General features: G+C 31.9%; 1 protein-coding gene across 3 annotated transcripts in view; it reads right to left on the bottom strand.

Annotated features, from left to right (window-relative positions):
* The window catches only part of LOC139520320 (von Willebrand factor D and EGF domain-containing protein-like), a 42,444-nt gene extending 21,476 nt beyond the window's left edge, over positions 1-20,968 (bottom strand). Inside the window, exons 1-7 of one of the 3 annotated variants that reach the window (XM_071312858.1) lie at positions 20,743-20,968; positions 19,132-19,194; positions 13,299-13,561; positions 12,214-12,300; positions 6,302-6,697; positions 5,275-5,424; positions 3,076-3,285 (exon numbers count right to left, since the gene is read on the bottom strand). In XM_071312858.1, the coding sequence (XP_071168959.1) occupies positions 3,076-3,285; positions 5,275-5,424; positions 6,302-6,697; positions 12,214-12,300; positions 13,299-13,561; positions 19,132-19,194; positions 20,743-20,803 (1,230 nt within the window). In that variant the 5' untranslated portion in view covers positions 20,804-20,968. The remainder of the gene's footprint in view (positions 1-3,075; positions 3,286-5,274; positions 5,425-6,301; positions 6,698-12,213; positions 12,301-13,298; positions 13,562-19,131; positions 19,195-20,742) is intronic. The other 2 variants (XM_071312856.1, XM_071312857.1) reach the window with 2 other exon arrangements.
* Between the last annotated feature and the right edge of the window lie 334 nt (positions 20,969-21,302).

The raw sequence follows: 21,302 nt of genomic DNA, 5'->3' as shown, positions 1-21,302 counted from the left end.
AAAGATCTGATTGGAAAACATTCGGCTAAGGTAATATCACCTCAATGATACAGAATTCCGCGAACACATAACTATTCCTTTTACATGTACATTCGATTCTTCCATGAATTATTAGTGTGATAAGTAGATTTGAACATGAGTTTTAGTAAGAAGTATGTTTGAAATTATTTCAACTTAAGAAGGTAAACTAAAAGATCTATTGCACTTAAAATAAGGAATGGGTTTGTAGGACAGACCATGATTTTATATACTCTATATTTTGCACAATAAAGTCAATATTGATCATCAAGTCAATGTTTTGGGGGAAAATGATATTCATAAGCATTAAACGGGTATACAACATATTGTCATTCGACAGATGGTATTTTATTGACAATAAGGATCAGTTGAAAACAAAATAATACGAAATTAGGGATGATGACAGCTTCACAATTGTGAAATTTCAATTTCTATTAAGAAACTATTCAGCAGCGCATGCAAACGGAGTATACATCTCCAAGCTGATACGAAATCCCAGTGATTGTATTTTTTATCATGATTCCCTTGAAAGATGGCTTTTACTCGCAACAAGAGGCTGTCACAACGACAGCAAACCGGATTTATTAACATTTATTTGTGTCCTGGCAATATCACAAGAACCATAACTGATGAATGCTGAAAGTGAAAATCGTCAATATCAAATTTGACCTCCATTTTGTAGTCAGTATCAACATATTAAAATTTGAAAAGCTTAGATTGAATGGTTCATTAGTAAATGCAACAACGTGAATGGAAACGCCATTTTACGATCTATCAAGAACCATAACTCCTGAACGATAAAAGTCACAATCGTCATTATTGAACTTGGCCTCTATTTTGTCATCAGTAACAACATATAAAATTTCAAAAGCTTTGGTTGAATGGTTTATGAGAAAATGCACGGACATGACTGGAAACACCATTTTTCAATCTTTCAAGAACCATAACTCCTGAACGGTAGAAGTCAAAATCGTCATTATTGAACTTGACCTCCATTTTGTCATCAGTAACAATATATTAAAATTTGGGAAGCTTTGGTAGAACAGTTCATGCGTAAATGCACGGACACGACTGGAAACTCCATTTTTCAATCTTTCAAGAAACATAACTCCTGAACAGTAAAAGTCAAAATCGTCATTATTGAACTTGACCTCCATTTTGTCATCGGTAACAACATATTAAATTTGGGAAGCTTTGGTTGAATGGTTCATGCGTAAATGCACGGACACGACTGGAAACACCATTTTAAAATCTTTCAAGAACCATAACTCCTGAACGGTAAAAGTCAAAATCGCCATTATTGAACTTGACCTTCATTTAGTGGTCAGTAACAACATGTTAAAATTTTAAAAGCTTTAGTTGAACAATTCATGAGTTAATGCACGGACAACATTTGATTGCCGCCCGCCCGCCCGCTCGCCCGCCCGGCCGTACATCCCCAAATCAATAACCGACATTTTTGTCACAAAAATCCGGTTAATTAAAGCTATTAAATCACGAGTTGCCAAGTAAGAAAGTTGAAATCATCCCTTCGTACATTTTACGGACGCCATCACAAGTTGGTTGAATGCCATTGAATATCCGATTCCCAAATGACAAAGGATATGTTTCAATTGTCTTAAATACTATCCTGTTCCCTTTTCTCCGAATATGTCATACCTTATCATGGGATTTGTGTTGCTTATTCTTTAGTTTTCTATGTTGTGTCATGTGTACTATTGTTTGTCTGTTTGTCTGTTTGTCTTTTTCATTTTTAGCCATGGCATTGTCAGTTTATTTTCCCTCTGGTATCTTTCGTCCCTCTTTTATTATACTTATTACCGAGATTGTTTTAACATGAGTTACTCGACAGGTACCTCATCTGGAGCAGTAAACTGTATACCTTTCGGATATCATCCCTAGATTTTGGTGGGGTTTGTGTTGGTCAGTCTCTAATTGTCTTTGTTTTATATTTGTGTACTTTTTATTGTTTGTTTGTTTGTTTGGGTACTTTTGATCATTTTTCATGGCGTTGTACGTTTGTTTTCGACTTTGATATATTCCGTTCCTCTTTTTTTCTCGCAATCCTTTTTGTGAAATTAGGTTATATGTTACTCCTTAACGTTTATTTAGGCACATTTTATAGTAAAACACCAAACAATGATGACACCCTCAGTCAGACTCTCTGATAGCTTATGATTGTAGTGGAAAAGTTTAAATGCAGACCAGGATATTTTGGAATCAAACGGTAGTTATTTCATTCAAGTCACTATCGTAGATCCACTGCCTTTACCTTAACATTCCTATACTTGACAGATACTTGATAGATATAGTATTATTGCATGCAGTACTCGCAATGATTTCCTTTAAACAAGTTTATGAATTGAAAAATTAGTTAAATCAAATATAAATATGGACCAATGCATGTAAACATTTAAAGGCGCGCTCGACTTTGTTTACTAAGCAAGACGTTTTGTGTGGAATTTCAAGGTTGTTTATTACTTTTAGTAAAGAATAAATTCTAGCACGTCATTGACAAACAAGTAAGTAACCAAGTTTTTGAATTTTTTAACGAAAATTTTTGTAATAAAATCTGTGGATTTTCTTCAAAACTATTTGCTTTTTTTGTCACAAAATCCAAAGTTTCTATTAAGTGCAATAAAAAAATGAATAATTTTGCTTTGAACGAAGTTTCCTCTTCGTATATTTACATTCCTCTTCGTATATTTACCAAATAGCAAATATCTATTATTCAGTATCTTTCCTGATTTGATATAATTGCACTTGGAAAATTTCTTAATACCCATTGCTACAAAAGGGATTATAAACCTTATTTAATAAAATTTCCTTACATCGTTCATATATACTCGTAGTCTAAATAGACTAACCTGCATGACATGATTATCTCACACTTCATAGTTTACGATTTCAAAGCTAAGACAAAATAAGAAAACAGAGGACACACAAAGATAGCAGAGATAAGAAGTTAAAAGCAAACTTTGTATTATCATTAATATAACATTTATATATATTCATAATAAATATGTATTTTTATAACAGTTATCTATAGTATAATACCTTATATCCTGAACCAGTTTCTTGAATTGTCATATCATTGTCATTGCATTGTTTATACTGAACTACTGGAACAGTCAAGACATTTTGATTTGAAAAGTATTGACTTATCGTATTGCATGTTCTAAGTACAAAAATCGAGTTGACACTCCTAACTGCTATCCCGCAGATACCTGTAGAACTTGACTTAATTGCTGTTTGGAGAATATGAACCTGTATAGAAAAGTGAAATATAAGATAAAAGTGAAGTTTAAAAAAATAGTCAATTAAAGTCAAAAAGAAAATGAATGTGACAATATTAGTATTGTTTAACTAAAAATAAAAATATTAAATTACTTTAATATATAAACACGTTGATACATTTTACCTTATATTATTGCTTTTGTATTTTTGGGTTTGACACTAAGCTTAATCTTAATGTTGTCTCAAAATATAAATCATTTTGATTCATGACGTCTTCCAATGAAATTGTTACAAAAAGTGTAATTTGTACTTGTATTGTATTCAATACAAATGTACAATTTGAACAACATGATGATTTAATGGAACTGTGTCAATTTGTTCTAAAATGTGTATGGTATTTGTGTTTTATACAAGACTCTTTATTATACAAATTGCATTAGGTTTTTACCACTTGATTTTAAAAAGTATAGAATAAACAAGCCTCATTTCTTTGTCGAGATGTGTACAATTGCATTGAATTGCTAATCACAAACGTTAAGAATTATAATCATACATCACTATTCATAATCTTAGTATTAATTCGGCTCCCTAGTAAACACGCTTCATGAGCTACAAACACTAACATTAACAAACTAGAGGCTCTAAAGAGCCTGTGTCGCTCACCTTGGTATATGTGAATATTAAACAAAGGAAGCAGATGGATTCATGACAAAATTGTGTTTTGATGATGGTGATGTGTTTGTAAATCTTACTTTACTAAACAGTCTTGCTGCTTACAATTATCTCTATCTATAATGAATTGGCCCAGTAGTATCAGTGGAAATGTTAATAAAAATTTACAAATTTTATGAAAATTGTTAAAAATTGACTATAAAGGAAAATAACTCCTTAGGGGGTCAATTGACCATTTCGGTCATGTTGACTTATTTATAAAACTGTTTACAGTTTATCTTTATCTATAATAATATTCAAGATAATAACCAAAAACAGCAAAATTTCCTTAAAATTACCTATTCACGGGCAGCAACCCAACAACGGGTTGTCAGATTCATCTGAAAATTGTAGGGCAGATAGATATTGATCTGCTAAACAATTTAACCCCATGTCAGATTTGCTCTAAATGCTTTGGTTTTTGAGTTATAAGCCAAAAACTGCATTTTACCCCTATGTTCTATTTTTAGCCCATGGCCATCTTGGTTGGTTGAACGGGTTACGCCACACATTTTTAAAACTAGATACCCCAAAGATGATTGTTGCCAAGTTTGGATTAATTTGTCCCAGTAGTTTCAGAGGAGAAGATTTTTGTAAAAGATAACTAAGATTTACGAAAAATTGTTAAAAATTGACTATAAAGGGCAATAACTCCTAAAGGGGTCATCTGACCATTTCGGTCATGTTGACTTATTTGTAAATCTTACTTTGCTGAACATTATTGCTGTTTACAGTTTATCTCTATCTATAATAATATTCAAAATAATAACCAAAAACAGCAAAATTTCCTTAAAATTACCAATTCAGGGGCAGCAACCCAACAACGAGTTGTCCGATTCATCTGAAAATTTCAGGGCAGATAGATCTTGACCTGATAAACAATTATACCCCTTGTCAGATTTGCTCTAAATGCTTTGGTTTTTGAGTTATTAGCCAAAAACTGCATTTTACCCCTATGTTCTATTTTTAGCCGTGGCGGCCATCTTGGTTGGTTGACCAGGTCATGCCACACATTTTTTAAACTAGATACTCCAATGATGATTGTGGCCAAGTTTGGTTTTATTTGGCCCAGTAGTTTTAGAGGAGAAGATTTTTGTAAAAGCTAACGACGACGGACGACGACGACGGACGACGGACGACGGACGCCGGACGCCAAGTGATGGGAAAAGCTCACTTGGCCCTTTGGGCCAGGTGAGCTAAAAAAGCTGACATAAGACTAGTAGTGATAGAAAGCTGTTACAGTAGATTGAATTATTTGAGTTTAAAAAAACCTGTGCATGTGTCTTACTGCATTAAAAAAAATCTTACCGAATATGGTAAAGTCTTGTGTCGGTAAAGAACATATTCTCCTGCTCCTTGAAAGGAATATTCGTCGCCATAAATCGTCACAAAATTAGAGAGTGTAAAGGCTAAACAAGCTCTTCCGCTCAATTTATGATCAGCATCAGTGATCCGAACCTTTTGTGGAAGTAAACATATTCTTTATTAGATAATGTATCTAAACTATGCTTTTGTTGAATATATCTAAATGCTGTTTTGATTTTTCAAAAGATCAAACACTAGCTGTATAATTCGTTTAACTTATTTGACTCAAGTTCTCGTATTTTGTTTATAACCTTTATCCAAGTTATAAAACGTCTGAAATAAACAATACATCGGACATGGGCTCGAAAATATGTCGCTTCGTTTCTTGTGTATTTAAGACTAGACGCCATCTTATTAACTGTCTGGTTTACCTCAGAATACATCCGATTGCCATATAAGGGTATAAACTGAATATTGATATAAATAGATATCAGACTCGTGAATTTAGTTTTTTCTCCGTCTGTTTGATTTTATATTACAGATTACATCGTTTGTACAAGTATAAGAATGACTTGTTTGCGGATCGAATCAGTCAAACAAATGATTAACCGTTGTTTTACTTTCAGTGTTAACGTTCTTTTTCTTTAAATAAATGAACACGCACAATGCAACGGTATCAATCTGTAGCTAAGGGGTTAAATTGTGATTCACATGAATACAATTTCAATGAAGGCGAATTATTCACTTACAGGTGCACAATTTATTATCAATGTTTTTAGCTTATTTTGACTAAATTGACCCCCAAACTGCCTGCATAAAGCGATATATGATTTTCCTATTTTTTTTTCATAAATGCTTGTACCGAAAAAAAATAATCAAAAACAAACACATCACGCCTATACCGGTATGCTTTTTTCATCTTGATATTGCATCGGATCACCAACGTCCATAACACATACGGTAGTGTATGGTACTTAAAGTGATAATGTCTTAATCTCAATTTTGTTTTCATTTTATTAGTTAAATTTACCTTTAGGTCAGGAATATCAACGCGGTTCCAAGTACCAGATATGTCAACATTATTCCTAACTAGTGATGTAAAATGAATGGTTGCTGTCCTTGTTTTTTGTTCGTCGTACAAATTGTTCACATAGCCAGTCACTTTTAGATCTAATGTATTATCCCATCCAATACTAGGTATGGTAATACCACAGAACTCTGTTTCGATCGCCAAATCACCAGTTTGAAGGTTGTTAATACATCTGTTTGAATTGTAGTTGTAACTAATCTGACGTATGTGCATGGTATGGTTGCATTGACTCTGGCGGTTTTTACTGAAACAACCTACTGGGACTGTTGATCTTAGTTTAATTGTTGCCGCCTTCCCCTCGGTGACTTCAACAAATGAATTCAGGTGTAAATCTGACTACAAGAAACATAACATACAAAATCAAATCAAAGCTTAAACAAATAGTTACATTTAAGAATATGGACAAGTACTCCTTCTGGAGTTTTTTTTGTCAATTTATATGCACTCATATTTTCGTATCTGTTATATAACATTCTAAAACGAATATACAGATTACAAAAATTAAACAGTAACCAATACATAAGGCACCATAATAATAATCAACATTTCGTTGGTATCTTTTTTATCTAAACGTCATTTGATTTACCATGAAGATGTCATCTGAAGACTGCCAACTGTTATATAACCCGATGTAAAAATAAGTATTAATAGATAGCGACCACCAGAAATTGGATTGTTCTAGTTTTGTTTGAATTCATACATTAGGTTAACAAGTATGTTTATCATCTTTTTAAACTGTTATGAATGTTTTTTTTTGTTAATCAAGAGGTTCGCACTTGTTTCACTTTCAATGTTGATATTCTTTTCTTTTAAATAGACAAATACATGAGTAACTCATCTCTATTTATTAAAATTGACATGAATTTTAGGTTATTTGGAAAAAACTAGACCAAATCGAATGTAAAAAGTGATTTATTATTTCATTATTTCACTTTCATTAATTTTAACGTTGAGTCGTTTGTGTTTTCTCTTATTTTTGAGATATTGAGATCAGACGTGGCACGGTACTTGTCTATCCCAAATTCATGTATTTGGTTTTCTTGTTATATTTGTTATTCTCGTGGTGTTTTGTCTGATGCTTGGTTCGTTTCTGTGTGTGTTACGTTTCGGTGTTATGTCGTTGTTCTCCTCTTATATTTAATGTGTTTCCCTCGGTTTTAGTTTGTTACCCCGATTTTGTTTTTTGTCCCTGGATTTATGAGTTTTGAACAGCGGTATACTACTGTTGCCTTTATTCATTAATGCCTGAAAATTTATCATGTCTTATTTTTATATCTCGTAGCTAGTGCCTCTTAAAAGTTTAGTAATTTTCATTAACTGATTGTTATTGTGTGTTCTTTTATATTTATTTTTTGATATGATGATACAAAGAGGCTAAACAAAGTCTGTATCGCTTCTCTTGTTCTATGTGCATATTTAACAAAAAACGCTATCGAAAATTGTCGTCCAGAATATAATTTCTGTTTTTTTATTTGATTTATCTTAATATCAAATGCGTTAAACTTCTCTCCTTTTTTTTTAGTTTTTGCTGAAAACACAAAAAGGTAAAACAAGTACTCATTTGAGGGCCATCACTCCTATAAAGAATGACAGTCTACAACCTATATCGGCCAAATTTGACTTGTTAGTAGATCTTGCTTGGTTGTAATTTTTCTGATATAAAATATCTATTTATCTAATATAATGTTTATCATTTAAGAAAAAAAACGCAAGAGGATATGTTTTTTTTTGTAGGTCTTGTCCTGCTAGTCATTTTTTGGTGATTAAAGTTTATATCTATCTATTACAATTCTTAAAATATAAGGCAAAAATTTAAACAAAAATGTTTATTCGTCATAAAACGGAAATTACTCTAATAAGAAGTCGACTTGGAACTTCAACAATGGAAACATACTCGTAGAACTTTTCTTTCTGATCATTTTAAATTTGAAGATTCTCTATTTATAACAGTTTTAAAAAATAATAATAAAATCTCGTATTTAAGGCATGTCAGCCATCTGACGGGGTGACCGGTCACCAAGTACCCTGTAGATGATTGTGTTCAAGTTAAGTTAAATTTGGCACAGTAGTTTCAGGGAAAAATATTTAGGTCAAAGTTAACGGCTAACGATGACGATGAAGACGACTTTATGTGCCAGTAATTAAATTAAAATTGGTTCAAATGAGAAATATTTTACTGAATCTGCTAAATGTTTTTACAATGTTTTGTCATATAAACTGAACACAATTAATTAATTACATTAAAGGTACCAATTTTCTTGCACCAGATGCGCATTTCAACAATACATGTCTCTTCAGTGATGCTCGTAGCCAAAATACTTGATATCCAAAGCTTATATAAAAGATGAAGAGCTATAAACCAAAAGGTCCAAAAAGTATAGCCAAATCTGTGAAAGGAATTAGAGCTTTGCATGAGGGAGATACATTTCTTAATTAAAAATAATTTTTAACATTTTGTAACAGCAAATTTTAATAACACAAAAAATCCGTATTTTCATGCCAGTACCGAAGTACTGGCTACTGGGTTGGTGATACCCTCGGGGACTAACATTCCAACAGCAGAGGCATCGACCCAGTTAAGTTATACATCTGTCGAAGATTAAATGTCTCCAACTGTTTGTGGATTTTTGGTATACTGACCGGAAGACGTGAATCCAATTTCCTCAAATAATCACTTGTAAGATGATTTTAGTCTTAAGGATGTACACCTCTGAGGAGCCAACCATTTCTAGAATTAAGCTTTTTTTCTTAACCTGATTTTTGGGTTTATAAGACTGTAACAAAATTATTGGTGAAGAAAAATCATATGGTGGTGCGGCCCTTTGAAAATGCCCAATTTTCATGATTTTCCCATTTTTCATCGAATTTTACCTATTTTCGGGCTATTATCGTGAACACAGTTCCACAATTAAACTTTTTTTCATACTTTCTATAAAGATGAAATCGATCAATCTGAATAAAGTTTACGTAAAAAAACTATAGGTAGGTGTTAATATAAGAAAGTTTTTTCTCAGTTTTAAAAACAAAATGCCTACTATTTCAACTTTTTTGTTATAAATGATTGAAAAAATACATATCTAAGAAATTTGAAAATACCAAAATGATATATGGGATGTACATGATTCTCGTAAAATAATTTTTTGTATCCCTCACCCATTTTCTCAAAATTTTGGCTGAAAATACTGACTTGATTGGTCGTAAAATTTGAAAACTGGATTACTCAAAAACCGTTTATTGTAAATACATAATTTTTTCACTGAGTTATGTTTGATTATAATATTTTTTAAAATTCATTTATATCTTCTACTTCTATCACATGTTTTGATAATAATTCACGAATGAGATTTCTACGAGACTGAACGAGATTGAAAAATCAGAAGAATACATCCTTACACAGTTATTTTGATCTTAAAATCCTATGGTAAGAGTTTCTTGAAAGTTTAATGTTATCGCAATTATTGAACCAATAAATGCATTTATACTTAATTAAGTTGTGTATGAACGGTTTTGTTATATTTATTACACATCAAAAAAGTATTATTGACAAATAGTATATGAATGGTTGTTAGTGGCAAGCGCCTTAACTCTCCAGTTTCGACTTTCCGAGCACCTGGCAAGCGCAATAGATAAATTAATTTAAAAGATCAATGTCATCTGTTTTCATATTTTCCATCCGTTCCCATTTGTTGATAAAACTGTTCCTTGACCATTGTTAAATGATTTGTTATATTAGATTTGATCTTTACAATTCTGTTACTTCTATTTACCTCGCACTTGAGCTGTGCGGCAGTCGAAGATATAACAAGAGGTCTCGTAATTAAGGTCGCTGTCTTTCCAAAACATATCTACGAACTATTGTCTGGGAAGTTCGAAACATTATTGATGATTATTTATAATAAAAAGTATTTTTTTTAGAGAAAAATGTCACGTTAACTTCTTTTATTGTTAAACTTAGCCATTACAGTACATAAAATCATTTTAAAACATCATATGAAAAAATTGGTATAATTGTCAATGTAATTTTCTTTCTATTGGCATGTTTATTTAAACTTAGATGTTGTATAAAACTAAATTTCTGTTAAAAAGAACTACTATATTTTTGTCAATTTAATTTCGTTGCCTGTTTTAGAAAACTAGAACAACACAAATAGTTTGACAAAAGACAAGTATTAAAGCTCTAAAGGAGATGTGAGGGATACCAAAGAGAAATTCAAACAAACAGTACCAAAATCAGTTGGGTGATCTCATGTGCTCTGAAAAGGTAAGAGATCCTTATCTTCCTATTTTTCCTTGAATGGATAATTTCCCCATTTTGATTTTAGTTATTTAGTAAGAGAACATCATCTTTATAGCGGAAAGTATCATCAACGGATAATGCTGACTTCATTTTTTCATTTATGAAGTCAGCCTCATATGAATAAAATGAAGAAGTCGGCAAAATGAGGAGCAATGTTGTTCCTTAAAATCATTTCCAAATCTAATGAAAAGATTGATTAACAGAAACCATCGAAGATAAAGTCATAATCAAATGATACCTAAATAAGTAAATCATAATTAAAAAAAATATGGCATGAGACAACTTCTGTCGAGATTCCTGGTTTGTGACATGCACATTAAAATTGGTAGTATTTAATCTTGACTTTGTGGATTTTGCTTAAGATATTACTCTAATCTCCTTTTATATCTCGACTTTAATTGAATCAGACAACATAATTGGTGCTTCATACTGAAACTTTTGGCTTAACGCCGCGCTTTTCTTAATTTCTTTCGCATTTATGTTCGCATTATGTTCCTTACTTGTTTTTAAATGTAATGAGGGGCATCGGAGACCGAATAGTCAAAGTAGTTACTGCTGTAATCACTAGCTAATCAACACTGAGATTGTGAGTTCGAACCCCGATTGTGCAGAATCACTCGACTCCAATCTTTATTGACTAGGATTGTCAGTTTTCTTATCAAAGGTCGGTGGATCTCCCGTGCACTCCGGCTTCCTCCACTAATAAAAACTGGCCGCCACGAAATAAGCATAAATGTTGTGCTTAAAAGTGGCATTAAAACACCATAAAAAAATCAAATCAAATTAAATTGAATGGTTTCCAGTAACATTGTAATTGTGTATTGTTATGTAATTTCTACATTCTTTTCTTTTGTTTTTTTCTAATGATAATTAAATGTGTGTCTTTTGTGTGTCTTTTTGCATGTGGCGTGACTCTGTAATTATGCATCCCGTCATTGTGTTATTGTGTTACGTTAAATGTCTGTTTATATACCTATATGTGTTTATAGTGATTTAGATAATAACACACGCGTTGACTCCTTTTGCTCTATTTGGAACTTTTATAGCTTTTATGTATGTTTGTTTTGTTCACAAATCGTTGTCAATAAAATGGAAGTTTATACGACATTCATGCAAGTCAGAGGTTAAGATACATTGTAGCTTTAAAACCAGGTTTAATCCACCATTATCTACATAAGAAAATGCCTGCACCAAAGCAGGAATATGACAGTTGTTGTCAATTCGATTCATGTGTTTGAGCTTTTATTATGTCATTTGATTAGGAACTTTCCGTTTGAATCTTCATCGGAGTTCAGTATGTTTGTGATTTTACATTTTATAGTCTGCAACAAAACAAAATTCCAAATATTATTTGAGTTTCCTGGTAAAAAGGAGATTGCAACGTTTGTTAGATCATACCATACCGTTGTATGCAATTTTAATTTTTTTAGTATTGCTGTACTCAGGTAACAACTCTTTATTCATATTTTGAGGTATCTCAAAATCACTTTGAAGAAGGCTTCATGACGTTACTTGGTGTGGTTGAAGGAGTCTTTGAATTAAGAAGTTTACTTACTATTACACCAGCAGTTATCTCTTCGCTTTCAAAAAATGGACTTGGTGTTTCATTTGGTCCCAGTCTTGCCCGCACACTACATTTTACCTATAAATGTATTCTACAAACACTTAAAATAATAATAAAAAAAACAAGCTTTAATAATTGTATAATAACCAGAATGTCTCTGATAAATGATATCCCGTTTAAGTATGTTAATTGTCTGTTTGTCTTTTTATTCTTTAGCCATGGCGTTGTCAGTTTATTTTCAATCTATGAGTTTGACTTTCCCTTTGGTATCTATCGCCCCTCTTTTACATGGTCTTATCTCAACTTTACTTAGTTTCAAAAATGTAACAAGAAAAAATTGCATTTTGTATGTTATTTCTGATGCATGGCAAAAAGAGCTACTCAACCACAGAGGTTAAAATCTACAAAACATGTCAAACTGATTATTTCCTTCTCTTTTTTCTTTTTGCTTTTTCACCAGGCTGCCCACTTTAAGTAACCAAAATATTCTGCCACTTTCCTATTTTGGTGTCTTTTACTTTAAGATAGATGTTTTAGTTTAGCATGCATTTAAATCAAACAGAACACATTGAGTGTAGGAAAGAAATAGCAATAAACTTTTTATTTCGCCTCGTGTACCTGTGATTATATTGGAAAACAGAACGATTCCAATTCACCTTTTCTGAAATAGAGTCGGTAAAAGAGAGCCAAAACTTTGGAAATAACAAACCCCTCTGACTGAAAATTGTATCTAAACAAAAGTAAATAAATATATATGTGGGGAAATTATGGCTTACTGAATATCTTTTTTTAATTAATGTCCATAAAGTTTCTTTAAGGACTGTCCAAACTATTACAATTTCATGTTCTCATGTTTTAAATTTGATGCCTGAAACATCACCTTCCTGCTTATTCATTGAGTATGGTGGGAAGTTATAGCTTACTGAATATATTATTCTTATAAATGTTCATTAAGTTTTATAAGCACTGTCTAAAATCAAAATATATCAAAGTCTTCCAATTTCAAATTTTTCGAATTCATTAGCTTGTTTTCATGTTTCGTTCTAACAAAATATGATGGTTGATCAATCACCTACCTGCATATTCATAGAGTATGTGGTTGTCCAGTGATGAGGCCTCATATGAGTATCAAACAATTTCCCTTGTGCAATATTCATGTTTACCACTACGAGGTCGTTATTTATGTACCAATGAATGTCGAATACAAGCTTAAGACTATCTATCATTTCATCAAATACACATTTGAAAACTGGCTCCAGGGTTGTAAATTTTCTTATCTGTATACCGTCTGCAAGGTCAGTTACTACTTTTGGTGTTAACACGACATGCGGGTAATTATCTTGAATGAAAAGCAATTTTCATACCATTTAAAGTGACCTTAAAATGTTAAAGTCATATAATCAGTGGAAAGACCTATTGTATTTGTTCTGATTATTATTTGAGACTGTCCCTGTTAAGTCGATGACCTTTCATTGCATGGGTTATCACCCAAACACTGTTTTTTTTTGTGTTGAAATCTCCTCCTGAAAACTAATAGAAAGCGACAAATATATTGTACCAAATTGCTCGCTAATATCTTCATGATTTCTTTGTCCTATTTTGATAGAAGCGATACGAAGACTTTATGTGAGAGCATCTAATAAGAGTTATTAGACCAGAAATGATTAAGGTTAATTGATTATTACTCCAGCTTGGTACATGAAAAGACCATCAGGTCTTCTGCAAAATGTTGGTTGACATGAGAACTTGTAAGATATCAACCGGAAGTTACCTGGGTAAACCGAAAGAAGCTATTTTTGAAGTTATTTCACGAGAAACTCCTGCACACGGAGGCGTGTTTCATCTTGCCCCTTAACAAAAATATATACTAGTTCAGTGTAATGAACATCATGCTAAACTCCGAAGTATACACAAGAAACTAAAAATTAAAAATTATACAAGACTAAAAAAGGCCAGAAATTCCTCACTTGAGACAGGCACAACAATGCGGCGGGGTTTAATATGTTGTCGTCTATCTCAACTCTCCCTTTTTACCTCTAGTCGATGTTAAAAAATAACAAAGGACTACAAGTAGTTACTGACATGCCAGCTTATACCTCAATTAAACTGATTGAGAGATTTGACTTTATTATATGAATATCAAGTACATACAGTTAGAGGTTTAGTATTGCTAAGTATACCATAATAAAATATATGAGAAGAACATAACCCGTATCATGCTTTAATTTAAGACCGGATATGAATTTCACTAAAACGGAAGTACCTAATTTCTCCCATATTGCAGACAAAAGTAAGAGCAACCATATATTTTCGATTCCGAGTTAATAAATCAATCATGTGAGACCGGAAGTGATGTTTTACAAACAGGAAGTTGACAATTATATTCTTTAATTCAGGCACAATTGATTTTTTTTTATCTTAACATGTCTTTCCACTAGCGATAACAAGTTTGTTTTTTATTTTGAAAAGAGAGAAGGGAGACAAAAAAAAACTACCTTCAAAAATGATAGATCAGCTGTTTTATTTAAAACGAGAGGTGAAAACTACTAAATGGATAGTCAATACAAATTATCAAGGTCACGTCAATCCCCCTAAAACAAAACTACAAACAAACGATGACCAAACGACAGTCTACAAAACACTACCTAGAAAACTACAAGCTGTGCAATATGAACCCAACCAAATTTCCTGTTCCACTCATTGTGTTATTCCTATAAAATATGTTTGCAACAAATTATGTCATGATATGCATCAGTCAAAAGTCGAATGGTAACAGACCCATATCTAGCCGTAAGACATCCACTTTTTACACTGAAACGTGACAAATAAAAGACAATTATTAAATCCAACAATTTGATATAACAAAAATACTGAACTGCGAGGAAAATTCCGAGAACGACAAGTGCCTAATCAAATGGCAAAATCATAATCTCAATCACATCAAACCAATGGATAACGACTGTCATATTCTTAACTTCCCGAATAATTGCATCGGAATCAAATATGTAGAGTCAAGATATCCATTGATGAGCCTCTAGTTCAAAAGTCATTATGAGCCACTTACCGTGACATGTGTAAATAAAGGCAAAAGTAGTATACTGCTGTCCAAAACTCATTAATCCATAGACAAAAACATAATCGGGGTAACAAACTAAAACTGAGGGAAACTCATTAAATATAAGAGGAGAACAACGACATAACATTAAAATGTAACACACACAGAAACGGACTAAGCATTAGACAAAATCCTATGAGAATAACAAATATAACATCAAAACCAAATACATGAATTTGGGATAGATAAGTACCGTGACACGTCTTATAGTAATGTGAATTTACACTAAGAAATAAGAGAAAACAAACGACACAACAGAAACACAAAGCAGCCAAGTAGTCAGCACTTCTGTGTTGACATAAATATCAATTATATGGTGATTGTTATAAATTTCTTGTTGACAAAACTTTGAATTTTTCGAAAAACTAAGGATTTTCTTATCCTAGGAATAGATTAGCTCAGCCGAATTTGGTATAACTTTTTTGAAATTTCGGGTCCTCAATGCTGTTCATCTTTGTACTTGTTTGGCTTCATAACTTTTTTATCTGAGTGTCACTGGTGAGTCTCATGTAGACGAAACGCAAGTCTGGCGAATTAAATTATAATCCTTGTACCTTTGTAAACTATATAGCATGTCAAACTTTAAAGTTGATGTGTTTTCTTTCGGTTTAAGTTTGTAACCCAGATTTGCTTTCTCTCTATCGGTTTACGACTTTTGGATAGTGGTATTCTGCTGTTTATTTATGCACGCTATCTTACTTAGGAATGAGGTAATCGTAATCAGTATTTTGCAATGTTCATTCTTGTAATTAGTAATTAAAAGTAATTGTAATGTAATCGATTACAGCGTGAAACCAGGTGAATTTATGATTAGTTTCAGATTATTATAAGATTACAAATTTTGTATATGAAAATAACATTTGATAGACAATATAAAAATATAAAAACTATAGCATCTATATTACATGACTGTATAACAAGTTAAGTACAACAAAATTAGGCATGAACAATGATGAAGAGTGAAGACGTCACATTGTGGGATTTATTTTGTAAATAGTTACGAAAGGAATTTACCTTTCTCAATGTTTCATGTGTGATATTGATTTCTGTTGATACATGAAAATTCATTAGCATTAAAGATTTGGTTCTCATATGAATTTTTTTTTTGGTTGACATAAATGAGCCCGTAAATTAATAACGGAAGTTAGACCCAAATTCTATTTTTAAACAATTTGAAGAAAAAAAATTGTTTTTCATAATTTATTTTGATATGCGCTTTCTGACTATCTCAAGTATTGAAAGTTTACAAAAAATTATGTACATAATGAAAAATAAACTACTAATAAATGTATTGAAAGTGCAATTTAAACAAATAAATGTTAATACCCTTTAAGCTCACCTATTTTTTGTTTGAGAAATGGAAGAAGTGATAAACACCTGTAAAAACATACATTTTTATATGAATGTGTTAATTATATCTTTACACACACTTTAACTTTTACTTGACCAGGTTTTTTGTTAATTAGGCAGTTGGCTTAAATTTTCAGAAATCATATTATATATGTCATTTAACACAGAAAAGGACACGTTTCTATGCTATCAAACTTTACACATGTAACACTGCTCCTAGTTGTCTGAATTTTTATTAAGATGAATAAATAAAGGAAATAAGAATAAGTTGTCACCAAAATTAGCTGTTTTGTAAATATACAAAGTTGATGAGAAATTCTTTAATATGTAATCATAAGTTATCTACGCGCGTCTGGCGTACTAAATTATAATCCTGGTACTTTTGATAACTATATTATTATCTAAAGTAATCTTGATTACTTTAAAGAAAAATTATCTAATGTAATCAATTACATTTGAATTTAGGTGTAAATGTAATGTAATCGATTACATTCATAAGCAAAGTAATTGTTTTAATCGATTACATTTTAAAGCCGTCGACTCCATTCTTACTTCGGTTCCACCCACTATTTAAATACTTTCAGCTATTCATAAGTTAAAAAATGTGACATTATTATACCGCTGTTCAAGAGTAATTTATGGATTGAAAGAAAACAAATTCGGGTTACAAACTATAACCGAGGTAAACACATCGATTAAAAAAAATGAAAAATGAAAGGAACATCAGTAACACTGAAGAGCAACAAAGTCAAACGCCAATGCATAGAACGAACTATTTGATAACATCTGATAGATTTCTGACTTGGTACAAGACATTTTAAAAAAAGAAATGGTTGGTTGAACCTGGTTTAAAGGCTAGTCGAACCTGGTTTAAAGGCTAGTCAAACTTTCCGTTTATATGACAATGATTATAAGGTTAAAAATTATCACTAAGATAACAACACTATGTGACAGAAATACAGCACATACACACAAGAATATTTATAACAGAGAAACGTATGGGACATTACAAACAGTGACGTATTTTTGTAACGAATATTTTGGTTACATATATAAAATGCCTTGTATATTTGGTATCATATCAAACAATTTTGTGCTAACGAAAAGACAAGGCTGCAAACTTTACAAAGTAACACCTTACTGAGATGTTATCATGCAATTTCTGTATAAAAAAGTTACTTGATGTAGCGTAAGCAAACATATTTGCTGGCGGCTGGTGGCTGTTAGCAGCCACTGTTCATTATTGTGATTGCACATGAATCATTTCCTTAATTTTGCAAGATTTCATCCTCGTTAACCAGCAACATCCGATCAGCCTGATCGGTAAGACATGCGCAATTAAGATTAGACTGATAACGATTCATATCGTTGTTTTATCACTTTTGTGTTGTGTCGTTGTTCTCCTCTTATATTTATGCGTTTCCCTCAGTTTTAGTTTGTTACCCCGATTTTGTTTTTTGTCCATGGATTTATGAGTTTGAACAGCGGTATACTACCGTTGCCTTTATTTGTACTAATGTTCGCAATAAAAGCCACATGTTTTCGATAGCATGGCAATAGGAGATTTTAATTCAATTCGTTTGTAACGATAATTTTCATTAAACCTTGACAAATATTTTGAAGGGATATTATTCCACGTTCTAGGTGTCAGACCACCAATTACTCCCTCCAATTTAAAACATGAAAGTAAGCCTACTGGGACAAAAAGTAGTACATTTGATGTCATTGTTTACTTAGACTAACCAACACTTTTGCAGAAATGAAACTTTTAGTGAAAGGAAGATTCATTTAGAACATTTTGAGTCAAAATTCATTCACTTGTCTATGAGTTTGCATTTAAAATTCAAGATTAATGCGCTACGTGGTACACTAATTTAAGATTTCTAGAAAATCGAGAGTTTTGATAGTACCTGAGTTTTCAAGATAGGACATTTCTAATAAGACTTTAAACATTGGTTGAAAATTTGCATGTAGAAAGGTGATACACGTACAATTCAGGATATACCTGGTTTCCTAGAAGTTAAACTTAAGGTAAAATATTTAGAAAGCTGAGAAAATTGCAAAATTTGGTTGAACAGACAGGGATTTTTAATTGGTGGTCTGACACCTGTTACCAGTCCGACACTAAAAACCGATTTTTGGTATGTACTTTCTCACAAAATAAACATGAAAGTCACATTGCGAGTCTCAAAAACTTCTTTTTGTCAAGTTGAAATCATTTTGAATCGTACGAAATGTTTGACATCGTGAATTTGATATGACGTTCCAATCCTATTGTCACATGTCTACCATGAAATATTTTCATTAGAGAGAAGTTAAAAACCTAGATATTTGAAAGCATACATATTTGAATTTTATCGAGTGTGTATACATCATTGCTGTTTTACTGCAATTAAATTTCAGCTAATTCTGATGAAAATTTAACTTTGTTTTTAAGCACTGACCTGAACAGCCTGGTGCCATTCCAGTTTCAGATGACTGTCCGTCAGCACAAACATCAGCAGAACCTGTTGAAATAATATTCATAAATGCGACATATTTAAAAATATTATTGACCAATTTTAAGGAGACTTTCGTCCATCTTCTTTATAAGAAGAAACGAAAATTTCGAAATTTTACAATTTTATGTCTCAAAAGCTATCCCAATCAAAGAATTCAAGTAGACCACATTATCATGGAGTGATACAGTTCAGTTACATTTCAACATTTCTATTTGATTCTACGATATTTGCTTTAAAATAGTTCACAACATATAGAAAAAGTAAAATATGTGTTTTACTATGTTAATCCTCATTACTCTTTTGTAATAAATTAGACAATGTCTGCCTTGTGTCATTCATTCAATAACTTGTCACTCCATTCAGAAATAATTTTGGCATTTACAAATTATTTCTAGTCGACCTGCAAACCAACACTGTCACAATAATTATAATATAAGCATATTGATTTACCAAAACAATAACCACAGTCGATGATAGGACTCACAAATATCTCATATACCAGGTATTAAAAAGCTAGTAACAATTGAATTTTGCAATTTTAAAATTAATTTTTTTTAATGACCCAAATGTCGAAATGCACATATCTGATTAGGAATCTGGTACCGTTACATTTTGCAGCAAAATATCTTTTTTGTGTAAATACTTTCTCCTTTAAACAAGAACATGTTCCAAATATTTAAGATGTGCATCGTGGGTGCATCACTTATATATAGGCTTCCGTAAGTTACAACATTGTAGACGTCAAATTAAGACATAACAGTTAAATAAAGTATTCGAAATGGCCTAATTTTAGACAACTTTAATGCACGATACTAACGACGGCATCTTGGTGGCAAAGAAATAGCATGCCGTTGAACCGTGATGTCGCCAGAAAAAACAATTTTGTAGTATGTTATATGTAAGGTCCGGTGGAAGAATATACATGTATACACAAAGTTCCCTTCAATTAGATGGAACGAACCAGTATTAATCAACAATGACACTGCAAATGTTTCTGAATCCGAAGTGTTTCTATATAAACTTATTTCTGTCTTTTCTCCAGGAAGTTGTTTAAGTGTTCATAGATGTTTCTGTTCTGGTAGACAGACACATGGAATGACACGTAAAAACTGTTGGCTTGCCCATGCAATAATGTGACTAAAATCATGCACATTAAAGTTGGTTTTATTTTTAGCCTTCAGAGATGAAAATGATATGTTGGCAATTAGAATTTAACGTGTAAAATGGTGACAGTCATGTAAAATAATGATAGAAATGCTCCAGATTCACGATAGAATCGGTCTGATTGTAATAATGATGTCTCGTACGTGTGGTTTACCGTCCAGCACAACCAAAGAGAGCAGTTCTTATATTGAAAAGTGAGGTAAAAAGAGCAATGATTAAAAATCTATTATTGATTGTTTTCTGTCACATCTATTTCTGAATCAACTTTCGTCTTGAACATTTAAAACTAACAGGAGGTTTGTCGGGTTAAAGTCTCTTCTACACATTTTCCGTTATCATTTTCAATTCTATCAATTCATGGGTCAAATCAATATCTTAATGAAAACTTACCTGAATTCGCAACAGATTTTCCAACATTAAAAATACAAATATAGTAAAATAGTATCCTCATCTTTACCGATTTGTTGTCCACATATTGGTGAACAGTAACCTGGTTAAATATCGATAATGGTCTTCTGATTTCGACATTTAAAACATAACATTATACCTCAAAGATGATCAAATTAGACCGCTAGGTATATTGACAACATCCGTGTTGCTTTAAATTGAATAATTCATCTGTGCATAAAAAAAGAACCAGTTTATTATGAAAGCTCATTCGAGCATAACAAACGTACTATTTGTGTATACATGCATTAAAATTCGATATGAAATCAACCCAGGATCCTGTTCGCGGTAAAGTACATTTAAGATTAATAAAAATAAAATTCCAATCAATATTAAATAACTTTGTGAATCTATATCATTTCCTGCTCGTCATATTTGATTGAAGTTAGTCCAATTTCTGGCCATTACTTATAGGTTAGACAATACTTGGTCATGTTATATGAAGATTTAAGCCCAAGGCCAAGTATTGTCTGACCAATTTAGAACATATTCACACCTTCGAG

The sequence above is a fragment of the Mytilus edulis genome, chromosome 4 (assembly GCF_963676685.1).
Source record: "Mytilus edulis chromosome 4, xbMytEdul2.2, whole genome shotgun sequence".
NCBI lineage: Eukaryota > Metazoa > Mollusca > Bivalvia > Mytilida > Mytilidae > Mytilus > Mytilus edulis.
The sequence above is the reverse complement of the archived record's forward strand: the minus strand, read 5'-3'. Positions and strand labels throughout refer to the sequence as shown.